The 19,140-nt window shown below is 38.4% G+C and overlaps 1 protein-coding gene across 3 annotated transcripts in view; it reads left to right on the forward strand.

Annotated features, from left to right (window-relative positions):
• The window catches only part of MAP3K20 (mitogen-activated protein kinase kinase kinase 20), an 88,223-nt gene that overhangs the window by 31,867 nt on the left and 37,216 nt on the right, over positions 1-19,140 (forward strand). For all 3 annotated transcript variants that reach the window (XM_014249423.2, XM_005519804.3, XM_014249421.2), the window contains exons 4-10: positions 1,439-1,540; positions 2,304-2,369; positions 3,309-3,337; positions 3,454-3,591; positions 9,533-9,619; positions 13,112-13,186; positions 18,309-18,415. In XM_014249423.2, coding sequence (XP_014104898.1) covers positions 1,439-1,540; positions 2,304-2,369; positions 3,309-3,337; positions 3,454-3,591; positions 9,533-9,619; positions 13,112-13,186; positions 18,309-18,415 — 604 coding nt within the window. The remainder of the gene's footprint in view (positions 1-1,438; positions 1,541-2,303; positions 2,370-3,308; positions 3,338-3,453; positions 3,592-9,532; positions 9,620-13,111; positions 13,187-18,308; positions 18,416-19,140) is intronic.

Raw genomic sequence — 19,140 nt, forward strand, 5'->3', positions numbered from 1 at the left:
AATTTCCTTCCACATGCAGCAATCTCCCGGTGTTTTTGATTTCCTTGGTTAGGAACAATGGAAGTTTTTGTATTCATTTACTCTATCATCTATCAACCATTGATTAATATTATTATTAAAAAAATTCAGACACATTCGATGTAGTCTTAAAGGCAATTATTTTGTGTCTGCTTTGAAATATGAAGATTTTGCAAGTCTTCTAGATAAGTTCTAAATTCTGCCTGATGCATATTGAGTAGCCTTGGGAGAGAGGGACAAAAGGCTTAAGTTGCTCCTTGTATACCCCTGGTTTGTTCTACTTGGGCTGCACTGGGTGGCATCTGCTTACCCTGCCACTGCAAACACATAAAATGTATTAGCTCTTTCATCTTATGAACCTCCTGTTGTGTTTTTGGTGAAACAAAGGAATTCTAAATAAGATAAAACTTATTTAATAAATACTGAGCAGAAGAGCTACAGCCTTTAAACTGCTGTAGATGACCTGCAGCACAAGGAGATCTGTCCTGCTTGTCACAAGGTTAGATTTCTAGATTCATCCTTCTATTTTTTCATTAACAAATTATTTGATCTGCTGTTCTATTTCTCCACGAGGAAATAGGAAACTTTCTACTTGCAAAACTTTTCTTTGTAACAGAACATTATATATTTAGCATGTGACTTTACAAAAAAAAAAAAAAAAAAAAGAAATTTTTTTTGTTATGGGGCATCATTTATACACAGTACTACTTACCAATGGGGAGTATCCTCTGATTATGGAAACAATAAGATGAATCTGATACCACCAAACTCATCTGTTAACTGTTCTTCTGATCAAGAGTGGCAAATTCACTGTCTAAAGAAGTAAGAATTTTGGGTTATATGAAAGTGGTACTCTAGTGAGCTGTCTCCAGTTTCACACCTAAATGTGTGTAGGGCTAAGTAGCTTGTTATTCCTGCTTTAAGCCCCACAACTCGGATAATCAGACTGGATTCTTTCTGCTACACTTCCAAACACCAGTGGGCCCCAAATGCCCTTGTTTATACCCACAGAATCCTGCTGTGGGATTATGTAGGTATAGTTAAGGGAAATTAAGAAAAACATCTGCTTGTCCTGAATAAGGAGCATGCAGAACGTTTTACTCTGGAATCTGAACTGCTTTGCCTGATCTTTCTTGATGCCACACTTTCTAATGCCATTTCATTTTAATGCCTGTTTTTCTATATGATTACACTCTTCACTTTTTTGGGTTGGTTTTCTTATATTTTGTTAGTAGTAGGTTATGTCTGCATTGGGATAAACTCTCCTACTACACTGGCAATCATATTAGGCTGTTGAACCCAAATTCTTTGTCATTAAGCCAGAGGTTGACTGCTTCCTGGAACTGGCAGAGTTTCTATTATGTCTTTCAAGTTAGGTGCAATGTTTTTAAACGTCTTGTTTGTTGCTGTTTTTTAACAGAGTATGCTTCTGCTGGCTCACTGTTTGATTACATTAATAGTAACAAAAGTGAAGAGATGGATATGGATCATATCATGACCTGGGCCACTGACATAGCTAAAGGTGAGCAAGAAGAGTGGTGTATACTGCCCTTACAAAGCCAGCAAATGTACAGCTTTCCTTAGAAAGTCAGGAAAGCCTTCCTAGTCTTCCTTATTCAGATGGTAACAAAACCAATCAAACTTATATTAATAAAAAAAGCAAAACCCATTCACTGTTCTTCTTAATAAGTTCCTTGTTTGTTATGAATCCAAAATATTCTGGAGTGAAAACGGCTTCTCTGAGCTAGTTCTGGTGTGCCCCTAAATCCCAAGAGGATAATTTTGCTGATGTAGAGTAATTATGAGGTAAGGTGCATAATTGCTCTTACATTATATTTGATTTAGGGCATTTAAGGAAGCTGAGGGCTTATTCTCAGCAAACATACTGAAATTCTTCATATAATAATGTAGAATAAGCTGTTCCATCCTTTGTGTTCTCTGTGACTGACCACACAAGAATTAGTGTAAACTAATGGAAAAAAGTAAATTCATATCAAGCTTAATTGTGTAGACACCTCATAAACTATAAAGAAAATAACTACATATGATGTTAAAAACCATTAGCATATCCGTATAGATGCTTTGAGAGATATGTGAACTTTGCTTAGTGCTTCTTATTCAAGGTAGATTATGGGAAGCTTTGCTTCTCCTTCAGCATGTCAATATGGCACACAGGTATGGCAACTCGTGATGAGTACAACTAGTGGGAACCAGGAATTATGGTTGCAGCTACGTGATGGCCCTGCTCAGCCTGTCTAACTAGATTGTTCCTTTGTTTTGTGTAGGAATGCACTATTTACACATGGAAGCTCCAGTCAAAGTTATCCACAGGGACCTGAAGTCCAGGAATGGTAAAGTAGCAAAACACTGAAACACTCAGCCTTTACTGTTTACCTGTTAATGTGGTATTTAAATCTGTGCCTGAGCTTTGTGAACAAGCAGAACTAACTAATGCCTTGGTTGTGACCAAAGCTGCACTTGTTGAGGCACAGAAAAGCCTGTTCCCTCCTCCCCATCCTGAGCCTGTCTGAAGTTCATTACAGACCTGGCATCATCTACAGCACTGTGGAGAGCTCTTTCGACTTGTGTCTTGCTGGCCATGATTGGCCGTGAAAGCTGATGAAGCTTTCAGATACTGCCTGGGCACTCCTTACTTCTTTTTTCTATTTGGAAAGGTTGAGTACCAGGAAAGGCTGGCAGACACAATAGACTAGATAAGGCCTATTATTTCCTATCACAAAATCTTGTCTTTACTGTGGCCTTTTTTGAGGTTTGACAGATATTCAGGCTTTTGAGTGATACACATTCAGTGTGGAGTCTGTACTTAGCAGCTGACAGTCATTTCTGAGATTTGCTGAACATTGCCTTTTAGGTGAAACTTCTACTAGTAGTGGTGGGATAGGAGAGGCACCGATTTTAGTAATGCACATAGGGAGATAATAGTCAAGAAACATGCATGTCTCACCTTAGTTGTAGGTTTTCTCCTTTTATTAATGACTCTTCCAGAGAGCTTCCTGTTAAACCTAAGTGTACTGGGGAGAATGAAATTCATCTGTGTTGCTGTCTTTTAACTCAGTAAGGCCTGAAAGATGTTGCATTTCTTCAGAGCCTTGCAAGTATTCAGCAGATATTCTGTCAGCTTCTCAAAGAAAGCAGGACAAGTGTGCACATTCAGATGCTGGCTCACCTTAGGGTCATTTGCCTTATTGAAAAATGAAGTATTTTGCAGTAAAAATGTATTTGGCTTGCTTTTTGCATTCTTGTAACCTTTTGGTTTTTTTCATTTTCAGTTGTTATAGCTGCTGATGGTGTGTTAAAGGTATGAACACTTTAATTATTTGTAAAGAGATGCTGCTGCTTGACTGATGCTTCTATGTCTGATGAATGAGGTCATTACTCTTAATACTGGTTTAATATTTTATTTATTTTTGCCAGATCTGTGATTTTGGTGCCTCAAGATTCCACTCCCATACGACACACATGTCATTAGTGGGCACTTTCCCATGGATGGCCCCAGAAGTTATTCAAAGTCTTCCAGTGTCTGAAACATGTGACACATACTCGTACGGAGTGGTGAGTGCCTCATCTCACTATGCATTGTGGCAGTTCTTCAGTGTGACAGAATTCACATGGTGCAAGAACAATTCTGAATAAGAGCAACAAAGCATGCCCCACGTCCTTTTAAGACTGACCCATAATTTATAATTATATGCTTGAAAATGATAGGAAGAACATAATATCTTGCACGTTTAGTAACATCTGATTAGATTAGCAGCATGTCAATGTAGCAAGTGTGTGTTTTGCCACAATTATTTAGCATATGTCCAAAGGCTTTCAGGAGCTACTGAACAACCTGCGTCATGAATCTCTGCTTCTGGCTTTTTTAGTGGAACCAAGGAGAAAAAGCTTGTCTCATAATAGTGGTGTAACAGGATGAAATCATTAGCATTCCGCTTTCCCCAAAATAGAGTGTCACTGATTTTCAGTAAAAAGCAACTGCTCTATGCTCAATTGTTTAAAAGACACTGCTATCACTATCTCTGATAATAGAAATACTTGAATTCTGAATATTTCCATCTGAAAATACAGAAGCCCAGCACTGCGTCGCTGAAGGGTGAGGAATCAGTTATAGTTCATAAGAATGTCAGGTTTTCAGATTCAGTAACGTGAATTACTTTACTCTGTCCACAGTTAAACTCTAATTTAGTTTTGCTCTGCAATATGAAGTAGGCTAGAAATACCCCTACTGGTCACAGCAGTTGTGTGCCTAACTCCATGGCCTTTCTCTAGTAGAGGACAGTAAAGAGTACTTGGGGGGAAAGGAAAGGAAGTGGAGCTGTAGTTTCCATGCATATTGGTGCATTAACCATTTTTCTGTTTGGATTCAACAGTGGGTGGCAGAATGAGAAATTTTTCACTACCTGTCAAATATTGTCTCTGAGGAATGGGAGGAGATGGATGTCAGGGAGGCAGTGTGGTTTTAAGCTAGCACCTATGGCTATACATAGCTAAGCTGATGTCTCAGTGGAGGGTGGCTTAAACTTTTTGCCAAACAGTTGTTTGTAGTGAGAAAAAATTTTGTGACATGATATGACATCACTTAACAGTGAAAGTTTGAAAGTTTGCGAGGAGCCTGTATTGTCAGATTCAAAATCCATGCTTGCCTAACTGAACTAGATCAAAAAGAGTAAGAGAACATAAGCTAACAAATGTGGATGTTAATGTAAACTGTTACTGGAAGCAATCACATTATCCACTGAAGGGAAACATTCCAGTTTCAAAACAGAACAACAGTGTTAGAGGAAAAATTCCAAACATGGTATTATAGTTCAAACTGCTCACATAGTAATCTTAGTTTGAATTGACTTTAGGTAATGTTTTCAAAGTGGGAGAAGGTAAGAAGTTGTTCAATATCTTATCATGTCAAGTATTAACAGTGCCTTGGGAACAGTATGTTGCACAAGGTTTATTTTACCTCATTCAAAAAATCAGGTTCAACAGTTCTGTGCTTGGAGATAGAACTGAACCCTCCTTATGAAAATAGTTCACTGTTAGCCAGAATATTTTAACATTGTTATGGGTGTGTAAGTGCTACTTTAGAATGTCCAGTAATGACCCACAATTTTTTAATATATTATTTTTGAACTAATATGCTATACTGTGGGTAGAAGCTTATGAATTCATAAGCACTTAGAAATAATTTATCTTTTTATAACTCTAGTCTTGTAACACTTGTAACTCTTGTAATCATTTCCAGAGGTGATAGAAGGGTAGAAATGAAGAATGGCAGTGGCCCAAGTTCTCTGTTTCTGAAATAACTGATGTAAGGGGGTTATACCAGCAAGAAATGGCCTGAATATAACATAGAAAGTTGGATTCTCCCTATAATAAGTGTTATGACTACCAGAGAATTAGCTAGGGGTATAAAAACAAGAAATCTGAGAAAGAATATTTTTGTCTCTTTAAGTTATTATCATCTATAAAAACAAAATGTAAAGAATTCCTTTTTGAAGCATAACACTTGCCAGCAGCTTTTGTGCTAGAGACAAATCTGCTTTACTTCACTTAAAGTCCTCTTAACAAAGAACAGAATCCTTTCAAATGTAAACTAGCAAGATGCTAGGAATAGATATTTCATTTGTAATATTTGTCATCTTTCCCATGGTTTTCTTTAATTTCCTTTCTTCTATTTTTTTTGTCTGACAGTCTTTTCTTTCTACAAACCAGTCTGTGATTTTAAATATTCTGCTTAAGCTGTGCGAGTGCTTTTTTTCCATGAAGTGTTGAAGCCTTTCTGCAGCCTCATAGGTCTGAGCTGCTTCTCAGCTGAAATGAATTTTCCTCTTTGAGAACAGTTGTATATATGTTTATAGCTAATGTTGAGATTAGCTTGTCCTGCTCCTCATGGATGGTTAAACATGCCTATGTATTCTCTGAGATACGGTCCATAATTTATAATACTATCATGAAATGCTAAAGCTAAATTTTCCAGGATAATTTATTACCACACAAAGACAGATCTTACACTTTCCTTCAGCCATGGTGTAGTTCACTTTTCTGATCTTTTTCCAAGTCTCTACTCTAAACAACTGAAACCAAGTGTTACGGTGATCAACCCTGAAACTGACTTGTATGTCATTGTGTGTTGCTCAAAAATTATTCCTTGCCATCTCTGTCATTCCTTGCTATCTCTGCCAGATAGGAAAGTGTATGTGGAATGACAGTGTCAGTCTAAAAGCTGTTTGAAATCATGAAGACATATGCTCAGAATATGTTATCCTGGTTGAACTGTTTGTAGTGCACCGCAGTGTGTGTTTGTGTATCAGTATAAATGTGTTTAATCACAGAAAGCTTATCCAATGTACCTGAATTATTTTATCACTTATAAGAATAAATAAGTAAAACCATTAATTGGCTATTGGTGGCACAGAAACTGCCATTAAATGTAGCAGCTGTTCAAGCACTGCTTTAGTTATGAGAACATATGTTATTTATAGAGGGAATGTTGGCCATCTCCAGGGGATATCCCTTACTCTTTTTGAAAAGAATGATGCGATCTTTAACTGTGGTTGGATCAACGCAGAGAAGACGGACCTAATTTTCATGCCTAAGGGCAGTACCTCTGTGAGTGCAATGCTAATGCTTATGCTGTACCTCTGCTAACTGTGGCTCCTGACCATTTTCTGTGAACAGTTTCCTACCAGACAAAGCATATTTTTTTCTTCAGAGTGTTTTCTTTTTCTCAGGTTACTTACTTGGATGTTCCCCCTATCCAAATGACACTCGGAATCTTCATTGGCTTTGCACCAGTGTGGGGATGGGGGATGGGGTAGAGGTGTTGTAGGTTTAATTTTTCCTTTGGGTTATTGTCACATAGTTGAGAGGATAGGAATTGAAATGCACAGCTGAGCTGACAGAAGTAAGTGTGTGAGCTTTTTCTGAAGACTACGTATTTCTCGTTCTCAGGTTTGTGTATAAGGCAAACATTCATACATTTATCTCTCCTGTCTGTTGCTCTATATGCAGAGATGAGTCCAACATTCAGACATTGCAGCTTACAAACCACTATATTAAATGGCCTTGCTTTGTTTTTTATCATTGCTTCTCACTTGGCTATTTTCTCTGTGAGCACCTGCTGTCCATCCTCACAGAGATGTGATGTGATTGGGAAAGCAGGTGATCCTCACCATCACAGGTGGGAGGGGAAGTGAACCATGTCAGTCTCAATTAGATTATACACCAAAAAGGAAAGATAAATTGATTTCCATATGAAGTGAGCTGGGGAGCCAGTTCTGAAAATTAACAGTGTACCTCACAATAAAGAGGCTTGGGTAAGTTAGGTTGAGGTCCTTGTCTGCTGCTGAATTACCCTGGGGAGAGGAAAAGGCAAATGAGAATGCATGATGGTATCCATTTGCTGCTTTTTAAAAGACTGCTGATGCAGTCATTCACCTTAGCTAATGAGTCAGGATAGCTAGTCCATGAGAAGGGGTTGAAACTCCTGTGAAACGGAGCAGAGTCACTGTTGGAAGGAAAGACCTTCTCTATACACTTGGCCTGAATATGAAAATTGCATAGTTGTTAAAATATTTTCTAAATCTGTGTAAGTAAATACAAAGGTTTCCAGCATTCCACTTTTGTATATTTTACTTTCATTTATTAGTAAAATGAAGGCATCAAGGAAAATCCTTTATATTGTGTCAAATTTCTGGTTTTCTCTTAAACTATATGCACTCTTGGAAGAATTTTTTAGCTGGCACTGTTGGTTTATGGAGGCAGTGATCTGTTTGGGCAGTGGAAATAAACACTAAAGGTGTCATGATAAAGGAATTCAGTGCAAAATATTCTGCACAAGCATACGTGCATGAATGAAGCAAGACAGCTCTTAGAATTTACAGTCTTCTGATAGAAACATAGCACAGCAGTAGTGTTCCAGCTCAAGGCTCTTGAAGACATATAAGATGTATTTCATTATGTTCTTTACTTGGAAGGTTATTTAGATACTGCTCTATCTGATGTGCAAACTTGAGTTTTTTCCTCTGTAGTTTCATGGTACAGTCCCAACAGATGAGGTTGTTCTGCAAGGCTGCTCAACTGCATGTCTGGTTTGGTCCAGGGACCTATGTTTTAAGCTGACTGTTTTATACACTGTTTTTTTGTCTGAAGTACATGGGACTGGTAATTTTTTTCCTTTTCTCACAATTAAATTTCCTTCTCTACTAGTGGAGAGGTGAAATTTGAGTTACAATTGAAAGTTGTCTTTTTTTCCTTCTGAAAGGATTGAACTGAGGCTAAGAGGATGATTGAATATGTCTGTGGTAGTTCTTCCCATATATTTTTTATTCTCAGAAAAACTGTTCTTATTTTTCCAAGATACCCTTACCTGTACTAATCAGTCTTGTGACTCAAGAAGAATTATTCAAATAGGTCTATTGTTGGAGTACCCTGTTCACTTGATTACAGTTCCAACTCTGCTTCAATGCATTTTTTTTTGCTTGACCTCCATCTGCCGATATTGTTGCATTTGCTGTCTCATTATTTTCATAGCTGTCCACAATCCATTCAAAATGATGCAGCTGGAATAAACCTGGGCACTAACCCAAACAGTCAGGATACAGAGACTTGCATAAGGATCTTAGTCCATTTTGGCAAATCCTGCATTAAAGATTTGTTGTTGTTGTTATACTTGATATATGAGCAGAAGAAAAAGTTTGTAGATATTTGCAACAAGATGTGTATATGACAGTTCTGCTTTAAAAAAAAAAGGGACATACACAAGTGGAGGTACAAAGTGCTATTAATTTGGCTGGGTTCCAATATGTTGTCCCATTGGCAGAAAAACAAGTTGGATACATTGACTTGAAGCCTTTTTGATGGTGCCAAACTCGTTTCTACAGAGTAGCTTAGATTCTTGGGTACTGTGTTACCAAAAGGCTAAAAGCATGCAAAATTAGGAGATCTTTATATATCTAAGGACAGTATGTCTATAAAAACTCAAGGAGAACAGAGTAAATTTTATATGCTTTATATTGCTTAGTTTAACATGATCACATACTTGGAGATAAACAATTACAGTTTTAATTGAAAAAAAAAATTTTATAGACATATCATAGGAGAAAAATACCTTCTGGATCATATTCACTGGTTGCAATTGCATAGAATTATTTTTAAATGAAAAATTACTGCAAAGGAAAGATGTCTAGTTGGAGCTGAGAAGGAGAGGAAGAGTTCATTGTCTTCCCAAGTCCCAGTTGCCAAATGTGAACTTTATAATGTACAAAGATAGTAAAAAAGCACCACAGTTTTTCATCTTGGCTTTTCTGTAGAGGAAAAAGCAGAAACATTCAAATTAATTTTGTGAGAGGATCTTGCACACAAACACTGGTCCAAGTTCCTGCAAATGAAAACTGGTTGCCTGGTAATTGGATACAGAATAGTGCTGTATCAAGGTTTAATAATGTATTTAAAATACAAAGTACAGAAATAAAAATGCTTTTCTTTTTTTCTCTTCCAGGTTCTCTGGGAGATGCTAACAAGGGAGGTCCCCTTTAAAGGCTTGGAAGGATTACAAGTAGCTTGGCTTGTAGTGGAAAAAAACGAGGTAAGACTACGTTTCTACATTCAGGTACATAGATCAGAAAACAGTATTGGGGTTTTGCAAAAGACTTTTTCATCTTCTTCAAATTGAAAGTAAGTTCACGCGTATGGAAAGATTAGCAGTAGGAGCTAACACAAAGGGTCAAAGTGATGTTATTCCTCATGAATGGACCCTTTACATCTAATTGTTGCAGCTTCACGTCGTGATGCTGTAGATCAAAAATTGTACAAGTACTGTACTAGTTTCTCAGTCTCAATTGTAAAACCTAGGGGTTTGTTCTTAGTGATGAAAGAAGCCATTGCGTCCAAGGTAGGGGAACAGTTTAACTCCATCTCCTGCGTTTAGGACATCTTTTTACTGGCCGGGAGTTGATATATCTGTAAGAGACCTTCAGCTACTTCAACTTAACTCTCCCAGCAGGAGTCACTATAGTACAAGAAACTGCCGCTTAGATGAAAATTTCAAAAATAAAAGAAGAAAAAATAGTTTTAAAAAAAGAGAGAAATTACAGTTTTGCCACCTACGTTCAACACTACATTGAAGATGAGCTCCTCACTGGTATCGGCAAGGCTGTGGCATAGCTGCAAGCCTCCTCATGCAGAGTCTTTCCATTTCAAAAGCACTTCAGTGGTGTAAACACCGTTTGTACAGTGTCCCCAGCCTCGCTTTTCTTCTCCTCACAAATTGAGGCTTTCAGTTAGTTGGACATGTGAGCGTATATCTGAACACATAGTCCCTTGATATCAAAGACAGTAACTACATTTAAAAAACATTTAAAGTTGTGACTGTACCACACACAGACAAGCATGGAAATCCTCCACAAAGATGAAACCTCCTCTATCTAGACACAGCGGAAGCTTGGGAAACATTACAATGGCGAGGCACTGGCTGTACAATACAGATTTCTATTATTCTACATAAACTGTTTCTCAAAATGCTTCAGAGTTAAACAGAGGAGTTCGGTTTCCTCCTCTTAGTTTAATGTTTTTTGTTGGTGTTTTTTCCCCTCTCTCTTTTTTCTTCTTTCTGAGGACTGGATTAATTCCAGTGAGTGACACTGTGATATACCAATTAGTTGGAAATGCTACAGTAACAGTGTGAAGATTGTGAGTGTGGTCTTCTACTGCGTTTATCAGAGCAGGGGGCACAAAGACACTTTCTCCTAGTTTAGGAAAAGCCTCACACATCATTTTGAAGGAGGAACCATAAAGCCTTCCATCAACAGTATTTGGTTCTGGTGCATACCACATGCAGTTTTATGTAAGGGGTACAGAATAGCATTGAGAATGTTAAGAGATGCAGTCACATGCTGAAACATGTCAGAGAGTACAACCCACATTTCTCTACAGTTTTCAAGAGCAAGGAATTGTGTAAAATACAGTATGAACAAAATGTGGATGTGACTATTTTATTCATGGCTGAAGAAACCTAAGGTGTGGCATTCTCAGAGCCTGTCAGGTACCACTAGCCTGTTACTACCACTTTCCTTAGAGGGCTGTGGGGGAGCTTAGAGGGCATTGCATAGATTTAATTTTTTCTGGCCATGAAAGAAAGCCCTGTAAAAGTCAGCTTGTGCTACTTCTCTTCTTAGTTTTCTGTGTCCCAAAACAAGTGTAAGGGTCAGGTTCTGCTCTCAGTTCAGTCTGTTGATATCAGTGGGATTGCATGGTTCTAGTCCACAAGTGGATGGGATCACTGTTGACCCACTCCTCCATTTTTTGGACTGAGAATCTTTTGTTAAAATCAGTGAGGGATTGAGGCCAAAGCATAATTGCATAAGGTGAAAAATCCCCTTTGTAAAGCCTGAGGCCAGCAAACGGACTAGATTCTAATGTATGTGTATGGATCTCCTTTGACACTATGCATAATTTCACCGTGTTATTTTTATTCTGGTAGAGATTTTTTTTTAAGTCATTTTTTAAGAAAAGCAAAGCATGAGAGTTCAGGTTATACAGACATGATCCCATAATAAATTGCCGCTGAGAAATGTATTCTTTATTATAATATGACATTTGGAACCTGCTACTTCTATATTACATATTATATAGGCAACATTCTTCACAAGTGAGACAAGTGGTGATTGCTACTGATTGTCCGCCTCCTGGAACAGTGAGGGTTACAGACAGTACTGCAGCAAGTAGCCAGTGTATTTTTAGGCTAATGACTCAATCAGAGATCAGGCATCAGTACAACTTATTTATGCCTTGTAAAAATTTCTGTATATTTCTTCCACAGAAACTCTTACACGTTAAGTTATGACATTAATAATAGAATTCTGCAGTGCCCTGCCTCTGTATCTCATGTTTCTAGTTCTTACAGGGTTCAAATACTTTTGGAGCAGAATTTTTTACGTCTTACTTTTGGCTGCCGTGTCTTGTAAGGCTTTGCAGGTCACGCTGCAGTAATGTAAAGGTACAGAGTGACATAACTTGCTCTACTTTGCTTCTGAAATGGCAATAGTAGGGCAGATGACAGGGTTAGTCCGGCAGGTTAGTCTGAACAGGAATGTTCTCACCTGGTTCTCACCTCTTAGAGGACAAGAACCCTTTTTCCAGCTGGACCCCTCTTATATTTGGACTCATTTTCACTGAGAAACTGGTTTTCTATCTAACTGTTAAAAATTTATTTATATATTGTGAAACATCGGAAGTCAATTAACATCTTTAGTGAGAGCAGAGGGATCTCCTTCAGTGTGTAGTGTTGGAAGCATGTGCAGTCAACTGGGGAGGTGTCAGTATCTGTGTATGTAAGAAAGGATTTGCTTTCAGGCTTTCCAATCTGGAGGCAGGCTGTTAATGTAAAAATCATCTAATCTTTCAGCAAATGAAACCAAACTAGCTTCAAACTAATTCTCTGTAGTCAGTGGTCCTGGCTATAACTAGCAACTCCTTGTCTTCAGTCGTTAGGAAATATTTATGAGTACACTGTGCTCTGTGAGTGCTTTCTGAGATCTGCATGTCCTCATTAATCCTTCTGACCACAGGCTCATGAAATGTCTCTTGTGTCATGTAGAGCTTCACTTAACTCTTTTTAACTCGCTTAATGTAATCTATATTTCAGCTATTTGTGTGTCAAAAGTGATTATAGTATTGTACAGCTAGATCATTTATGTGGGAGAAAGGAATTAAGGCAGGCTGTACATTATGCCTATCTGACGAGCATCTTAAAATACTGTGCAGTAACCTCCACAAATTATTATGTTTTGGAGTTAAAAGCTGTTTGTCTTGATTTTGCTTTGTCTCTCTGAGCTTTCTTAAGGAACATTTGTGCATTTGATACATTACTTTCTTATAGGTCTATTTAAAATTATTTGTGCTTCTTGCTAGTGTTAATAATTTTGATTTTTCTTTCTAATATGTCTCCACATTTTTTGTATTGTGCTTAAAAGAGAGAGTGTGCTTTAATTCTTTGAAGTCTGTTGGTCTCATAGGAGATTGCGTAGTAGCAGCTTAAAGGGAAATGCTTCCAGTAACTGGTATATTTTCTTTCCATTAGAGATTAACCATTCCAAGCAGTTGTCCCAGAAGTTTTGCAGAACTGATGCACCAATGTTGGGATGCTGATTCAAAGGTAATTAAATGTGTCTTTGATTTCTGCACCACCACCCCAGCCTTGTTTTGCAAAGTGTGTTTCTCTGGGGGACAAGTCTGAGGTGACACCGTTGACGCATTTCTTCACAAAGATACCCAGGACTGTCTTTTTTTTTTAGTGGGTTTATATATTTATACCTAAATATCTCTCTCTCCCTTTTAATCAAGAATTACTATGCTGCTAGCTTTCCTGACTACTAAAGACAATAACAGGAAAGATGGTAAGATGGTAAAAATGTAGCCATTTTGGAGCAAGTGGAAAAATTGTGGGTTTTATGTTTTTCAAACGTTAATACTTAATCCCTCTTGGATGTATGTGAGCATCATGTTATGAAATACAAATGTCAAGGTCCAATTCTGTGCCCTATTTGTGTTGAAAACACAATATAAGTAAAGAATAAGTTAATCCATGAAACATGGGTAGGAACAGCATCGACACATTTTAAATTAACATTAAACCTTTCTTAATCTGTTCCCTTAGGGCTTGAATGGTGAGCTTTATAATGACTGTACTGTAATAATACGATAATAGCAGTGCTGTTTAACCATGAAAACAGAATAAAAAGTTAAAAAAGCCACACTGTTGTCACTATTAATCTGCTGCTACAAGGAAGGGATTAAATAAGTATTTAGAAAGCTTTTGTAAATTATGAAAGTTGCCTTCTTTAAATGGACTTTGTGACCATCCCATTGTACATAGAACTGACTGAAAAGAGCCTGTGGGCATACTAGCTTTAGTACCAAGGATTAACATCTATTTCCTTTGCCTGTGTAAATATTTGAGACATTGAAGAATAGTTAAGCAAAGAAAATTGTGCTCTTTTTCTCAAGTCAAGGCCCCAGGAAGAGCTTTGTTTCTTTAAACTCAAGAGAAAGTTAGCTACTACTTCAGAGAGAACAAGATTAATTCCAAGACAAATTAAAGCATATAGGTGTTCTAAACTAGAACTTATTGCCAAAGAGTAGCCATAGAAGGATTGTATGAGAAATACCCGTTCTTTGTCTCTTTTAAAATAAAGGGGCTGCTTTCCTACAGAATGGATCTGAAAGACTGAGATCCATCAACTGCTTAAGTTCTAGGTCAGTAATTACTGAAGAGGAATTTCAGTGCCAACTGCTTATCTTTACTAACTCCACGCAAGTGTCAGCATCATTTCCAAAGGCCTCAGAATAAGAATTACTGGAGCTTTGTAGCACATCCTAGATCAGCTCACTCCCTCCCTCGTTCGAGCCACATCCATAAGTGTCCAAAAGACTGTTGCTGTTTCTCAAGGAGAGGGAGGGATTTGCATGTTGTAAAAGAATGATGCCTAACCATCAGGCTGAGTTCTGTCTGACAGAGTAATTTATCTGGGTGTGGGCTGGTTCCTGGGGACATTGTTCTCTGATGCATGCAAAGCATGAATCTCATGTGAGATGGGGTTTTTCTGACAGTCTGCTCTTGTCTAGTTTTTTTCATGCAGCTCTTCTTCTGCGAGGCAATTACAGCTTTGTTCACATGACTGAAATGGAGTAATCTGTGGTCACAGTTTGCACATGTGACTTACTTATTCAGTCACGTGCTGGGAAAGGTTTGCTTCTTACAGCTCTCAAAATGCTTTGATAAAGGGCTGTGTGGCCTGCATGAGCCAAAAGATGGAGCACGCTCCTCTGAAATACTGCTCTGTGTAATATTCCCTTTTTGCCAGGATAAGCTTTAGAAAATCAGATCATTGATGCATGAACAAGTTACTGAAGGTCAAGCAGGGGTGAGCTTGAGTATGTCAGCTTCTCAAAAGCAGTTGCTAAGGTGCATACTTCTAGCCCACAGAAAGCATAAGGTAACTTTTGGTGGCTTACCCCTGAGAAATTAGGGATATGCATTTATGGTGGGGCTGAGGAATACACTTGGAGAGCTGCTGCAGAGGACTGGAGTGTCAGACACTGCTCACAGCATAATTTCCTCATGGGAACAGACAGAGTTACTAACGCTGCTTTGAATTCTTAAGAATTTCTTCACACATGGAGAAAAATACCTGTAGTGCTCCATATGATACTTGGAATGGTAGTCTTTATGCTGTTTAAACTGCTAGTTGAAACAAACAGTTCACACCTTAAAATTTCTACCAAACAAGTTGCTTTTGCTTGGGTATTAGGTAATTGTAGAAACAAGGTTGCTCATCACTGATGTCTTTGTTTACTGGGGTTACTTGCTTTTGAAATATGGGTGAATAATTCTTTCTTATTTCATCTGTTCTTTCAGTTTGTCTCCACATCAAAGATGTTTATAAATTACAGAGTATTTTAATGGAAATCAGAAATCTGGGAACAGAGAAGAAACAAAAAATGAAAGACATATGGATTAAATATCCTGGTTTTATGCAGACCTATTCAGTAAGAAATACTGAGTGGAAGGAAACAATGAAAACATTAGCCAGAATTATTTCTAGAGGGGTATATATTTTAAAGATTTCAGTATGAGACATCACAGATAAAAAGGGAAACAGTTTTCAAAGGCGACTCATGCCTTGATATTTTAAGAATCCCTTATAAGGGCTTTCTAGAAAGTGCTAAGCAGTTATCCACTGAAAAGACGACTTTTTTTTGGGGTTTTTTTTCCAGGTTTCTCAGCTCAGGCTTCCAGTTTCACAGATCATTTCTTGCTAGTTTTAACCAAGGCACCACTCTGCATTTAGAGTGCATTTATTAAATCTGAAATTATCCTTTCCTAGGGACAAGAAACCAACAAAACCCACATGATAGTGTAGGCTTGTACTTTCCTGTCCGGTTTGTCTCCATGCAAAGCTGTTACCTGTAAATCTGGCAGCTGCAAAGCTGGCAGGGTAACTGCTGGTTGTTTACAGAATTTGCACAGCCAGAGACGTGCAGTACTTTGACAGTACCATGTGAGTCTGCATTTGTTCCATCTCCAGTTGCACCAATTCGGTAATGCCTTTGCTTGTAGTGCAGGACCCAACAAGTGATTGTTGCTGCTTCTCCCAAATTAGTTGGTTAATCCTTTTGTCTGCCATTAGTAAAAGCCTTGTTCTCTGTCATTGTCTCCACTCTGGTTACTCCAGGGAAGCCTGACAGTAGAGTTGACTGTGCTTACTTAGTGTCAGCCCTGCCCTATATTTCCCAGTATACACCTGAGAAGAAAGGAGCAAGCAAAACTCATAGACATGCTTTGTAAATTATTCTGAATAGTCCATAAAATATTGTAGATAATGCAGCATGGAATGTTTGCCCTTGATGTCTTCTTGAAAACAGAATTTATTTAGTATAGGCACATTATGTTCCTGTCAGTCTGTTGGACAATGCATAGCAGTTGCAGTACCCTGGTAAATTGCAGGGAGCCATTATCTCCTGTCTGGCAGCTTCCTCACCATTTGGGAGGCCCTAGAATCCCTTCAACATCCACTGGTGTGGTTACAAGAGATGCAGCTGTAGCAACAAAAAGGGTCTGAAAGCCGGTCAAAGGTTCTTCTGCCCCAAAACTGCACTGGAGTTGGTGGTGGTGGTGCCACAGATGGATTTTGTGCTCTGTGCTCAGTGCACACTAATGCACTAATACTAATACTCTGATACACTCCCGACTGGGGCAGTTCGAGCTCTTCGCAGGGCATGTTCAGAGGATCTGCTCAGCTGTGGCAGGTTCAGCACCATTGTGCACATGAGGGGAGGACTGCTGCCTCCCCAGCTCGCTATAAAGGCAGGGTGACCCTGCTGGGTTTCCATAGAAGGGACTACGTCACCAGTGCAAGCAATGTGCTGCTTAACAGGTACCTGTTGCTGTGAAGCTCTGCGTGCCCAGTTTGCCACTCTGCATGCTGGGCTGGGGTACAAGTTGTGTAAGCACTTGTGGCTGGGGCAAGTGTGTCTGTGGCAAAGAAAACCTGTGTAGCTCACTGAACTGCCCATTGCCTGAAATCATGGAGGTGGACCAAAAAATGACAGACAAAGCCTCCAGTTACAGCCGAATAGTGCCGCATTACAGTATAAGAGAGCTTGTCTCCTTTTTTGTTATGCATTTGACACTTTTTCATGCTGTTTGACATTTAAAATAAAGAAATTGTCTGTCTTTTATAATGTGGAAATCACTTGGATCTTCCTGAGAGAGACACCTCAGCATTGTTCCTAATTGTTTTTGTGCTCCCAAATTAAAATGCACGTTTTAATTGCGGCATCTGTAATTTTAGCAGAAATGGTATAATTAAAGGCACGGTGGAGAGAGAATGTGCATCATCCCCTTATTATGTATCTACATTTTGTTTCAACCTTTTGTCTCAACCTTGTCTGGGGTCTGTCAAACAGACTAACAGAGTCAGCGCTCTTTCAAGAAACACATTTAACTGGCTTTTTCAGTTTTCAGTTAATATCCTACTTCATAGCTTCCCCTTGGGAACTAAGGGAAAAGTAAAAAAAATAAGAACAGAGAAGTTTTAACTGGTCTTTCTGACTTGTGAGTGCAATGGGTCTTGGATGGAGAGCCCTGGAACAGAAAGTTCAGTAAATGAGCCCGGGACAAATGAGCAGAGAGTTCACTAACGTGAGCTTAGCTGCCAGGCAAGATGTTCTTCCCTAGCCTCAATCTTCACTTCTTCTGTGGCTGCTTCTGAAATAGCTATGTGAGAGTTTTTCTGAAAGTATCTCCTCTGTAAGAGGGCAACTGCAGCCAGAAACCTGTTTTTGATAGGCAGCTAAATGGCTTGCTCACACACCAAGAGTTCATGTCAATACCTATAAAAGGCCATCTGTGTAATTATCAGTTACTGATGGTCCAGCCTTCTCTATTTGGAAGCATTTTTCCCTCTTAACTTGAGAAAAGTTATTCTTTCAAATGAAGACTATAGATGATTACTGATGATTCTAATGTTTAGTACTATTCTACTAGTAGACATAGGAGACTAAGCCTAAGACTTGAGTCCTACTATCCTGTGTGACTCTTCTCAAACTTTCCTTTAATGGAAGAACTTACAGTCCTCTTTTAGGGTGCTGTGGTCAAAAAGAAGTGTGGAAATTCCTGTAAATTGTGGGGTTTCAGTTGAAAAATTCCTGCAGATAGTTTTAGCAGTTTGCAATACGAATGCAAATACTCTGTTTCGGTTTTCTTTTTTCTTCAGAAAAGACCATCTTTCAAGCAGATTATTTCCATCCTGGAATCTATGTCAAATGACAGCAACCTTCCAGACCAGTGTAACTCATTCCTGCATAACAAGGCTGAGTGGAGGTAAGTTTAGTTTTCTTCGTTTCAAGATGATATGATGTGATTTTACATTGAAATGGTATGAGTGGGGTTTTTTTTTCAGAAAGACATCAGACTCCAATGATGTACTGGTAGAAAATATGTGTGCTTGAAGTATTTTTAGATCGTAACTTACCTTGTTGTTTTTCAGGAATGCCCAGAATGTTGCGAAACTTGTATTAGGAGCCAATGCACTTAGCTGTACCCTATATTTATTATTACATTGGTTTAGGTATAATGATATTTATGGTTTTGTGATTCACATCTTAAAAACAATTGCAAGTTTTCAGTCAATAGTGTGGGGGCAAAAGAACTCAGATACATGTAGGTTTGATGCCATTTTCATAGAAAGTGTATCGGTGATATTAAGACCAAAACATAAATATAAAGGGCCTAAACCCGCCCCCTTCCAAGTCAAGTCTCCATTTGTCCTCGCTTGTATGCGTTCTACCATTTTTTATGTGTTTTCTCCTTTGTATCAACTGTGTGTTCTCACATCCAGCATATGCCCAGGCCAGTCCTGCTTTTACATCGTGTTCCATTGCTTAAGCATACGATTTTAGCTATTGCTGATTGTAACTGTAACTCAATGAGTGATTATAAATGGAGATGAGATTTGAGACAATTTTATTACATTCCAGTTTTGCAGTAAAACTTCCAGCCTCTTTTTTGGAATGTGCCAAAACTTTGAAAACCTTTCGCTGAAGCTT

The sequence above is a fragment of the Pseudopodoces humilis genome, chromosome 8, assembly GCF_049639895.1.
Source record: "Pseudopodoces humilis isolate 2021_Gansu_Grassland_sample_001 chromosome 8, ASM4963989v1, whole genome shotgun sequence".
Taxonomy (NCBI): Eukaryota; Metazoa; Chordata; class Aves; order Passeriformes; family Paridae; genus Pseudopodoces; species Pseudopodoces humilis.